The 12,162-nt window shown below is 53.4% G+C and overlaps 1 protein-coding gene across 1 annotated transcript in view; it reads left to right on the top strand.

The window, feature by feature from the left end:
• Positions 1 to 12,162, top strand: part of LOC137427482 (uncharacterized) — a 45,519-nt gene that overhangs the window by 23,803 nt on the left and 9,554 nt on the right. Inside the window, exons 2-6 of the mRNA XM_078777332.1 lie at positions 6,392 to 6,455; positions 7,342 to 7,508; positions 7,587 to 7,649; positions 8,069 to 8,131; positions 8,315 to 8,368. Of these exons, the coding sequence (XP_078633458.1) occupies positions 6,392 to 6,455; positions 7,342 to 7,508; positions 7,587 to 7,649; positions 8,069 to 8,131; positions 8,315 to 8,368 (411 nt within the window). The remainder of the gene's footprint in view (positions 1 to 6,391; positions 6,456 to 7,341; positions 7,509 to 7,586; positions 7,650 to 8,068; positions 8,132 to 8,314; positions 8,369 to 12,162) is intronic.

The raw sequence follows: 12,162 nt of genomic DNA, 5'->3' as shown, positions 1-12,162 counted from the left end.
CCACCCAACTCCTCCTCCCTTCCCCACCCAACTCCCCCTCCCTTCCCCACCCAACTCCCCCTCCCTTCCCCACCCAACTCCCCCTCCCTTCCCCACCCAACTCCCCCTCCCTTCCCCACCCTTCCCCACCCAACTCCCCCTCCTTCCCCACCAAACTCCCCCTCCCTTCCCCACCCAACTCCCCCTCCCTTCCCCACCCAACTCCCCCTCCCTTCCCCACCCAACTCCCCCTCCCTCCCCACCCACCTCCCCCTCCCTCCCCACCCACCTCCACCTCCCTTCCACACTCACCCCTCCCTTCCCCACCCACCTCCCCCTCCCTTCCCCACCCAACTCCCCCTCCCTCCCCACCCACCTCCCCCTCACCTTCCCCACCCACCCCTCCCCCTCCCTTCCCCACCCACCCCTCCCCCTCCCTTCCCCACCCACCCCTCCCCCTCCCTTCCCCACCCACCCCTCCCCTCCCTTCCCCACCCACCCCTCCCCCTCCCTTCCCCACCCACCCCTCCCCCTCCCTTCCCCACCCACCCCTCCCCCTCCTTTCCCCACCCACCCCTCCCCCTCCTTTCCCCACCCACCCCTCCCCCTCCTTTCCCCACCCACCTCCCCCTCCCTTCCCCACCCACCCAGAGCCGTCCCTCCTTCCACTCATCCATCCTTCCTCCCACTCATCCATCCCTCCTTCCACTCATCCATTCCTCCTTCCACTCATCCATCCCTCCTTCCACTCATCCATCCCAACTTCCACTCATTCGCAACTGACTAAACAATGTATGAAACTCAGGAACATAAAAATAAACCCGTCCCTAATAGCAGTAGGTTGCATGCACGCTTGAACGCACGCGCGCGTGCACTTGACCTTGGGTAACAACATGGCGCCTCTTGTTTAGTTGGCCAAACTCTCTCGATCTACAGCTCTGCACCCACCTCCCCCTCCCCCGCCCTTCCCCACCCAGCTCCCCCTCCCTTCCCCACCCAGCTCCCCCTCCCTTCCCCACCCAACTCCCCCTCCCTTCCCCACCCAACTCCCCCTCCCTTCCCCACCCAACTCCCCCTCCCTTCCCCACCCAACTCCCCCTCCCTTCCCCACCCAACTCCCCCTCCATTCCCCACCCAACTCCCCCTCCCTTCCCCACCCAACTCCCCCTCCCTTCCCCACCCAACTCCCCCTCCCTTCCCCACCCAACTCCCCCTCCCTTCCCCACCCAACTCCCCCTCCCGCTCCCACCCAACTCCCCCTCCCGCTCCCACCCAACTCCCCCTCCCCCTCCCACCCAACTCCCCCTCCCCCTCCCACCCAACTCCCCCTCCCCCTCCCACCCAACTCCCCCTCCCCCTCCCACCCAACTCCCCCTCCCACTCCCACCCAACTCCCCCTCCCACTCCCACCCAACTCCCCCTCCCCCTCCCCCTCCCTTCCCCTCCCCCTCCCCCTCCCTTCCCCTCCCTTTCCCTCCCTTCCCCTCCCCTCCCTTCCCTTCCCCTCCCTTCCTCAACTCTCCCTCTCCAGCCTCCCCTTCTCACCCGGCAAGGCAGGGTACTCCTGCTCGTCATTATATAAATTCTTCCCACAGTTGTTTATTCTACGTGACAGAGTGACAATAGCATTATTCTCCCCATGACAGTCATTATATTTATAACGATACTGAAGCACGGTGCTACGCGCGCTTGCTTGTACAACAAGAAGGAAGCGGACAACGCGGTGAGTTTAAGTCTTTATTAAACGAGCTCAACTGTAGCACTGGCGCGCTCCGGGCTGCACGCCCGGTGTATATCCCGCGGCCACGCCTACCCCTCAGGCGTGGCCGCCGCCCACTTGGTGCGTGGAATGATGCCCTCACGCCAGTGAGCTTTCGTGTCCGCCACACACGCCCCCCCAGAATTCCCGCGCACCTGGAGGGCCAGTTTGCGGGGCAAACGGATGACCCGGCCGAAGCGCCCTCTGGTGACCGGCGGCGTCCGGGGTGCAGGGATGCCAGCTGGGATGCCTCCGGCTGCACCCGGGATGGGTGCAGGACCGGGGGGCGGCGTGCCGGCGGGCCTGGGCGGTGCCGGGGGTCCGCCCACAGGGGGGCGGCCCCGACGCGGGGGCCGAGCCACCGGCGGTGGGTGGTCCACGTCGAGGTGGGCCGGTTTGAGGCGATCCACCGAGACGTGGTCGGGAGTACCGCCGATGTCCAAGGTGAAGTGTTTCACCCCGGTCTCCAGCACGCGGAAAGGCCCGTCGTACCGGGGCCGCAGTGGTGTCTGGTGGGCGTCGTGCCGGACGAAGACGTACTCCGCGGTGCGAAGCTCCGGGGCGACGTGCGTAGGCGGGTGCCCGTGGTGCGCCGTTGGCACCTGGGTGAACTTCCGGGCTGTCTCCTGCAGCGCGGAGCGCTCCTGCGCCGCGGACCATGGTGCCGTGGGGTCGGGGAGGAACTCGCCGGGCACCCGCAGCGGTTGTCCGAAGACCAACTCCGCCACGGATGCGCGCAGGTCGTCCTTGGGCGCCGTCCGGAGGCCCAGCAGGACCCAGGGGAGCCTGTCGACCCAGCCGCCGCCGCGGAGGGTGGCCCGGAGCGCGGCCTTCAACGACCGGTGGAACCGCTCGCACAGGCCGTTGGCCTGGGGGTGGTAGGCCGTGGTTCGGTGCAGCTGGGCCCCGAGCCCCCGCGCGACCGCCCCCCATAGCTCCGAGGTGAACTGGGGGCCGCGGTCGGACGATATGTCCGAGGGGGAGCCGAACCGGGCGACCCAGCTGGCGATGAACGCCTGTGCGACGTCCGCCGCCGTCGTCGCCGCCAAAGGCACGGCCTCCGGCCACCGGGTGGTGCGGTCCACCATTGTCAGGACATGGGTGAAACCCCGCGAGGGGGGCAGAGGTCCCACCAGGTCCACGTGTACGTGGTCGAACCTTCGTTCCGGCACCGTGAACGGGGCCAATGGGGCCTGGGTGTGCCGGTGCACCTTCACGCGCTGGCACGCGAGGCACGTCCTGGTCCAGCCGCGGACGGCCTTCCGGAGGCCATGCCAGACAAACTTGTCGGCGACCAACCTCTGGGAGGCCTTCGTGCCCGGGTGGGACAGGCCGTGGATGGCGTCAAACACCTGGCGCTGCCAGCCCGCGGGCACGATGGGGCAAGGCCGCCCGAGGGAGACGTCGCACAAGAGGGCCGCGCCGTCGAACGGCACCTTGGTGACGCGGAGGCCCGTGACGGTGGTCCGCAAGGCCTGGACGCCGGGGTCGGCGGCCTGGTCCGCCGCCATCCGGGCAAAGTCGATGCCAAGGTGGACTGCGTGGGCGACGGACCGGGAAAGGCAATCCGCCACCGGGTTGTCCTTCCCCGCGACGTGCCGGATGTCCGTCGTGTACTCGGACACGGCCGAGAGGTGACGCTGCTGCCAGGCCGACCACGGCTCGGCGACCTTGCCCATCGCGAAGACCAGTGGCTTGTGGTCGACGAAGGCCGTGAACGCATGGCCCTCGAGCAGATGGCGGAAGTGCCTGACCGCCAGGTGAAGCCCGAGCAACTCGCGTTCGAAGGTACTATAGCGGCGTTCGGGCGGGCGAAGCTGCCGGCTGAAGAACGCCAGCGGTTGCCAAGCACCACGCACCCATTGCTCGTGCACCGCGCCCACTGCGTAGTCCGAGGCGTCGGTGGTGAGGGCGATCGGTGCATCGGGCGCCGGGTGCGCGAGCATGGTGGCGTTAGCCAAGGCGAGCGTTGCGCCTGCGAACGCCGCGTCCATCTGCTCGGTCCAGGTAACGTCACCTTTGCCCGGCTTCCATCGGAGGGCCTCGTGCAAGGGGCGCAGGAGCTGGGCGATGCGGGGCAGGAACCGATGGTAAAAGTTTACCATGCCCAGGAACTCCTGGAGCCCCTTGATCGTGCGGGGGCGCGGAAACCCCTTCACCGCCTCCACCTTGGCCGGTAGGGGGACGGCCCCATGCCTGGTGACGCGGTGCCCCAAAACATCGATGTCGGCGACGCCGAACCGGCACTTGGCGGGGTTAACGATGAGGCCATGCTGGCCCAGACGTTCGAAGAGCGTGTGGAGATGGTGAAGGTGCTCTTCGCGGGACGCGCTGGCGACGAGGATGTCGTCCAGGTATACGTACACAAAATCCAAGTCGCGCAAGACGCTGTCCATGAGTCGCTGGAACGCCTGAGCCGCATTTTTCAAACCGAAGGGCATCCGAAGAAATTTGAACCGTCCGAACGGCGTGATGACCGCCGTCTTCGGGATGTCCTCCGGCCTGACGGGGACCTGATGGTAGCCGCATATGAGGTCCACCTTCGAAAAGAAGGACATGCCCGCCAACCGGGCGGAGAAGTCCTGGATGTGGGGGACGGGGTAGCGGTCGGGGGTGGTGGCGTCGTTGAGGCGCCGGTAGTCCCCGCACGGTCGCCATCCCCCGCCGGGCTTCGGCACGATGTGGAGCAGCGACGCCCAAGCACTCTCGGAGCGCCGCACGATGCCGAGCCGCTCCAGCATAGCAAACTCCGCTTTAGCTACCGCGAGCTTCTTCGGCTCGAGGCGGCGTGCCCGGGCGTAGACCGGTGGCCCGGCGGTGGGGATGTGGTGTTCCACCCCGTGCTTGATGGCCCCCGCCGAGAAGGTGGGCCGCGTAAGGGCCGGGAAGGTGGCGAGGAGGCGGGTGAAGTCGTCCGCTGCCGGAAGCGTACAAACTAACCTCGCCGGGACCGAACCGCTCAGCAAGCCGCTTGGCGAGCCGCTCAGTGAGCCGCTCAACGAGCTGCTCAGCGCGCAAGCAAGCAAGCTGAACGTTTCAGCCTGGACGAGACGTCTGTTCTTCACATCTACCAACAACCCGTGTGCACAGAGGACGTCCGCACCGAGTCGTGCCATGGGGACACTAGCGGTTACGAACGTCCACTCGAAGCGTTGCCTTCCGAACCGCAGGGAGAGGCAGCGCTTCCCGAATGTGCGTATGGGTGTTCCGTTCACGGCAAGCAACGCGGGGCCCCGGCCCGCGGTATGCTTGTCGGACGTAGAGGCAGGGATAACGCTCACCTGTGCCCCCGTATCGCATAGGAAACGGCGCCCGGACAAGGTGTCCATTATAAAAAGAAGGCTGCCGGAATGGCCGACGCTCAGGGCCGCTACCGAGCGCCGGCTTTGTAGTTTCCCGACTTGCCGAAGGAGCACGGTGGGCAACAAGTCCTTGCCTTGTGGCCAAACTTGGCGTGGAAATGGCACCAGGTTTGCAGCGAAGGCGGAGGCCGCGGTTTTTGCAGTGGTGGTGGGCGTGGCGTGGCGGTGGCCACGCGGCGTGCGTCAGCCTCGGGATCCCCGAGGTGTGGTGCATCAACATCAGGGTCAGCCTCGGGATGCGCGGCGGCCGCGCCAAAACTCGCCTGCGCGTCCAAAGCCGTGAAGAACCTGTCGGCCTCGGCAGCGAGCGCTCGGGGTTCCGTCGTCACAGAACCGGCCAACGCGAGGCGGACTCGTGCCGGCAGCTGGCGTCGAAATAACGCCCGTTAAAGAGCATTCGGGGTTTCGTCGCCCATCAATGACAGCATATGGTCCATGCGGACCGACGGTCGCGTGTCACCGAGCTCGGGGAGGTCCAGGAGGCGGTCGGCCCGTGCGTCCACCGTGAGGCCGAACGTGGCGAGGAGGAGACGCTTGATAGCCTCGTACCTGCCGTCGGCCGGTGGGTTCCTCAGGACCGACAGGATGCGGGCGGCCGTGCCGGGCCCGAGGGAAACGACCACGTAGCAGTACATGGTCTCGTCCACCGTGATGCCTCGAAGTCGGAACTGGGCTTCTGCCTGCAGGAACCAGACTTCGGCTTGCGTCTCCCAGAACTCGGGGAGTTTCATTTGGACCGCGTTGTTTGCCATTGCGATGGCGCATTCGGGTGGTCAGCGACGGCTGACCAGAACGTCGGAGTCACCAATGAAGCGCGGTGCTACGCGCGCTTGCTTGTACAACAAGAAGGAAGCGGACAACGCGGTGAGTTTAAGAGTCTTTATTAAACGAGCTCAACTGTAGCACTGGCGCTCTCCGGGCTGCGTGCCCGGTGTATATCCCTCGGCCACGCCTACCCCTCGGGCGTGGCCGCCGCCCACTTGGTGCGTGGAATGATGCCCTCACGCCAGTGATCTTTCGTGTCCGCCACAATACTCACATAATGAAACAAAAAAAGAAACAATAATTACGGTCCCCGGGATGGTCACATCCCCAGATAAAATCGAGACTTAGTTTTTATACCTTTGTCAAATATATTTTAAGTATTTATCACCTTCGCAATTTATACACCTGTAACAAGCAGCCGAGGGTAAACGGTTTGAGAGCCGCAGATTAGGATTTTGGTTTCCAAGGTGATTTGGAGATCACGTGATTGGATTGGCGAATATGCTGCCGTGAAATCGTGAATAAGATCGTTTGGAGAAGGTACGCGTCACGTGCTTCGTTTTTACAGGAACATGTTTTTTCAACGAGTGGTTCGTATTGAAGTTTAAGTTTAACCCACAACAACACACTACCTTACAGTACGGTACTTTACTACCCTCTACCTTACAGTACGGTACTTTACTACACTCTACCTTACAGTACGGTACTTTACTGCACTCTACCTTACAGGACGGTACTTTACTACACACTACCTTACAATACCACACTTTACTACACACTACCTTACAGTACGGTACTTTACTACACTCTACCTTACAGTACGGTACTTTACTACACTCTACCTTACAGTATGGTACTTTACTGCACTCTACCTTACAGGACGGTACTTTACTACACTCTACCTTACAGTACGGTACTTTACTACACTCTACCTTACAGGACGGTAATTTACTACACTCTACCTTACAATACCACACTTTACTACATACACTACGTTACAGCACGGTACTTTACTACACACTACCTTACGGTACCGTACTTTACGACACTTTACCTTAAAGCACCATTCTTTACTACTAGGTTACAGTACCGTACTTTACCACACCCCACCTTACAGTACCACACTTTACTACACTACATTACAGCACGGTGCTTTACTACACTCTACCTTACAGTACCGTACTTTACTACACCCAACCTTACAGCACAGCACAGTACTTTACTACACCCAACCTTACAGCACAGCAGAGTACTTTACTACACGCTACCTTACAGTACCGTAATTTACTACACTTTACCTTACAGTACCACACTTTACTACACTTTACCTTACATCACCATACTTTACTACATTACCTTACAGTACCGTACTTTACCACACGCTACCTTTAAATACTATACTTTACCACACCACACCTGACCTTACTGTACTAGTGTACTGTACCGTACTATACTTTACTCCCCTCTACCTTGCAGTCCCCTCCGATGCGCCATGAACCGAGATGTCTCCGGTGAAGATCACAGATCGAACCCCCCGGGATCCACGAGCGGTTGCGATGGAGGAAACTCGGTCGTTCCGGGAGATTCTCCCTCAGATCGCGGGTCCAGGGTCGGTCCACCCGAGGATGAAGACCCGGGACCCGGTACGTGTCGTTCTCTCCGCACCGTCACCTTCTGCTGGTTCCTGAAACTTTAGATTAAATGGATTGTTTTTGTTTCAGGTGTTATTGTGAAGGTGAAGGTGAAGTCCGAGTTCGTCGATGATTCGTTCCCTCAATATGAAGGTTTGAACCACAAACACATTTTACTTGCAAAGTTACAAATAAAAATGTCAAATTGTAACAGAGATTGTTTTCTGGAGACATTCCCTTTCCCTCCCTTAAGAACGTGGGATCTTTAACGCCCTTAATCGAATGCAAGTCGATGAGACAGCCTGCTTCATGTTCCAATCATTGATGGAAAGCTCTGGATGTGAATCACCAGGACAGCAGTTTGTAGTCGGGTCGAACCTCGTACTCGACTTCACTCCTCGTGATCTGTCATGTCATCCCGAACATTCTCGAACACGGTGTATTTGGGATAATTTATTAAATAATATAATATGAATACATTTTCACTCATTTCAGTGAAACATCGCAGGGGAGATTGTTTTTATTCAGAAATGTTCATGAAAGTTTCATTTACATTGATTGTTTTTCTTCAGATTTTGTGGTGAAGGTGGAGGTGAAGTCCGAGTTTGTCGACGATTCGTCTTCTGTGGACAAAGGTTTGAACCACAACATTCTGCTCCTTGTATTTCAGTGATTATTATATTTATAGGAAGTTCTTCTTCAGACTCGGAATAAACGTGCACGTAGCGAGGGTTGTGAGGGAATCGCTCGGTCACCAACATGTTATCCTGATCATGGAGATTCTCGAGACACCATGGGACGATCGTTTGTTTTTACAGATTTTGAACAGAAGCTGAACGTGGATCCTGAACTTGGTGATTGTCCCAGAAAAGGTAACTGTTTCAAACTATTCATAAGATTTTGTTTCACAGCACAAGTCACCGGCTGTACCAAAATGCATGAAGTGGTGTACTTGTTGTGTTTCAAATAGTTTCTTGTTGTTCCTGATGGAAACAAATTGTTTCAAAATGCTGAGTACATGTCAAAGCATGCACACACCAGTCATGAACAGCGTGTACATAATGGCAGTGAAAAGGTCGGAGATTAACATCACAGCAGAATGTGATAGGACGTGGAATGTGGGAAGGATTCATCAGGGGATTCGGGAAAGATGAACGACAGGGAAGAATCATCATAAGAAGGAAAAGAGAGAAGCAAATGCTTCTGGTATGACAGGTAGAGGGGAACGATAAGAGATAAAATAGCCCCGAGTGGGCTGGCGGTCACCTCTTGAGGTTGTAGTCCAGACCACTGCTGATTTTTGGGGACCCCCCCCCCCCCCCCCCCCGGATTCCCTGATAGGCCCCCTGACACAAAATCGAAAAATCTAAGAATGATCGATCCTGAATTCCTTATCACGTCACTGAATTCAACCTCAAACTATTGTTGAGTTCAACATAGGCCAAAAGGTCAACATAGGCCAAAAGGTCAACATAGGCCAAAAGGTCAACATAGGCCAACATAGGTCAACATAGGCCAAGTTTCTAAAATCTTCAATTTTCATCCAATTGACTTTAAATTTGAAGAGGATTTGCATATCAGGTCACTAAATTCAACCACCATTTTTTTTTTTAAGTCAAGAGGTCAACATAGGCCTAATTTCTAAAATTGAGATGTAGGGACAAAAACTGTATACATCATGATATCTCAAAAAATTGTGGATGAGTCATGACAAAACTAGGTGGGTTTGCATTGGTTCGGTGATGAGAACAAGCCGATTCGATTTTGGTTCAGATCCAGCCTATTGGTGGGAAACAAAACGTAAATTGTTCAGCCTGGTGGAGGTCCTTCTACTTTGTTCTGTTTTCCTAAGTGTCACCCTGAATGATTTTTATCTTGCGCACACGAAGTGAAAAGCGTGGTTAAGCATTCAGTCACGTATGTATGTATGTGCAATTGTGCATGTATTTTGTTTAGCGCGTGCATCGAAATCCATTCAACGAAAGAAATTGAAACTTTACCACATGTTACATGACCATTTATATGGCGCATGTTACTTGGATGATGCCCACCCCTCATACCTTACATGGTGAATTAAACAAATCCTAATGCCCAGATATAAATAAAAGAGAAGAGTTGGCTCGCACCAAGTCGTTTTCAAGACTGGGCAGGGTAAGTATTCTATAAATACAATCTCGCTAATAACGCGAGAAAGTTACTTTGTCTCTGGCCTGTTGCACGCAACTCTAAATTTTAAAATACTTAAAACAGTTACCGTTTTATTATGAAGTTTAAAACAGCTGTTCACCACCATCTCTTATCTTCCCCCATCCAAAACCTTCATCTTCTCTACCCCCGCTAATTTCACCCCAAATCCACTTTTTTGAAATACCAACTTCTTTCCTCGAAGTCCTTGGTGTCGTTGTGTTTCATACTTCTCCCACTCCCCCCCACCCCCCTTCCCACGCCTCCTTCCCCCAAGCCCTGTCCCTCCCACACATCTCCCGATGTCCCTGCTCTCAAATGTTGTGTTTGTGTGCTTCCCATTCTCTCCCCATCTTGTCTACCGCTCCCCTTTTTATATACTTTGTTTGTCTGTTTGATTTGTTTGTGTGATAAATGATAACTCTTTCACGAGCCTCGATTCTGTATGCAAAAAAACCCCAAAAAAACCCGAATATATCGAAGTGAAATCGAACATAAATAATGTGGACTCAACCAAAATAAGCCGGGATTATGGGGGGGGGGGGGGTGGGTCACAGGAATGGGCAGAACAATTAGCCACAAGCGATACGTATCCCCTCCTCCGCCACCCTCAAAATCAACTGTGGCAAGTATTAAAATAATTTAATGACATCGATGGATTTAATCCATAACAAAATATATAAAACATTAAGCATTTGAGAATTTAAAAGAAACTATAATCGTTTCGACATTTCCGCATAAGATGTGAAAATCCAAATTGTGGACTGAACCAAAAGCCAGGATTGGGTGAGGTAGAATGTCTCACAAGCCAAATTTAATAACATAGATGGATTTAATCCAAACCAAAATAGCAAAATATATAAAACATTAAGCTTCTTTTTTTTTTTTTAAATTGCATGCAAAAAAAAATGTAAGAATATATAAAACATTAAACGTTTTATGAAAATTAATTTAACGTAAAAATCGACCTCCTCATCCCCCTTGAACTCGTTAGATTTTCATAAGTTCATAAGCACTTTCAATTTTTTAACACTTTCAATGAGGGTGCTACAGGACAAAAGGAACAGGAGAAAAGAGGAAAATAATCTTACTGAAGAAAATGAAGCATGTTACGTCGTGGTGCAGAAGACTTACCCTGGCTTCCTTTTGTTCTGTTGCATCGGGTATGCCACGGATGACACCAGCAACCTATGCCAGGCCGTTCCACACACAACAAAACACATTATGGAAACAACAACTTGATCACTGTACTGTGCAGGTACTCCAAGCAGAAAAGCCTTTTTATTAATCGGATGTTACTTCTTTGATCTTATTTTACTCAATTGTACTTATTAGCTCACCTGGAACGTAGTTCCAGGGAGCTTATGCGATAGTGTGTTGCCCATCTGTCAGTCTGTCAATCCGCCAGTCTGCAAACGCTTGCAACTTCTTCGCCGAAACCACTGATGGGATTGTGACAAAACTTGGCACAAATGATCTTTGATATGTTGCAACTCAAGTTTGTTCACGGCATTAATAAATCGGGGTCTAACAGCGGTCAAAGTGGATCCAGGTTTGACCACCCAAAAATAGGAATTTGCTTCTTCCTCTGAAACTACACACACTATTTCGATGAAATTTGATCACAATGATGATCACATCACCCATGATGACATCACCTATGATGTACCAATGATTGTTCATGGCAAGAAGAAAATCAAAGTCTAGGGGAATTTATGGGGTCAGAGTGGGTCTAGGTTTGACCACCCACCCACCCCCACCCCAGAAAAGGTATTTGCTTTCTTTTCTGAAACTATACACACACAATTTCAATGAAACTTGACCACAACCTTCACCACCTGTAATGAAAAACTGTTAAGCTCTAATGATGTCATCAAGACTGAGGAACAAATAGTTTTTGCTGATGAATTACATCGACCAATAATCACAAAGTTTAAAAGAATAAAGGTTTATTCCAAAGGTGTTGATTATATCTGGTCCGCTAACTTAATTTAACTCGATAATGATAAGGGATACAAATATGCTTTAACCGTTATTGAATTGAGAAGATATGCGTGGATTGTTCCTTTAAAAAACAAACGAGGAAATACTCTTATGTTAGCCTTCCAACAAATATTTAATAAAAGCAAAAGAAGACCCAATAAATTATGGACTGATGAGGAAACAGAGTTTATAATAAAACGTTTATGAATTTCCTTAAAGATAATGGTTTTGCATTATACAGCACCTTTAATGAAGGAAAGGCAGTTGTTATTGAGCGTTTTAATCGCATTTTGAAAGAGTGACGATATAAAAAATTCGCACAACTCGGTTCCCAACAACGGGTATCTTTAATTCAGGATAACATTACAATAATACGGTTCATTCATCAACAAAATCAAAACCATCAGAAAAGTTTACAAAATTCGAATACAAAGAGGAGATTAATTTGATAAAATCCAAAATTTAATGTTGGTGATATCGTAAGAATATATCATTGGAA

The sequence above is a fragment of the Myxine glutinosa genome, chromosome 5 (genome assembly GCF_964187855.1).
Source record: "Myxine glutinosa chromosome 5, kmMyxGlut1.1, whole genome shotgun sequence".
NCBI lineage: Eukaryota > Metazoa > Chordata > Myxini > Myxiniformes > Myxinidae > Myxine > Myxine glutinosa.
This window is presented reverse-complemented; position numbering and strand designations above follow the sequence as displayed.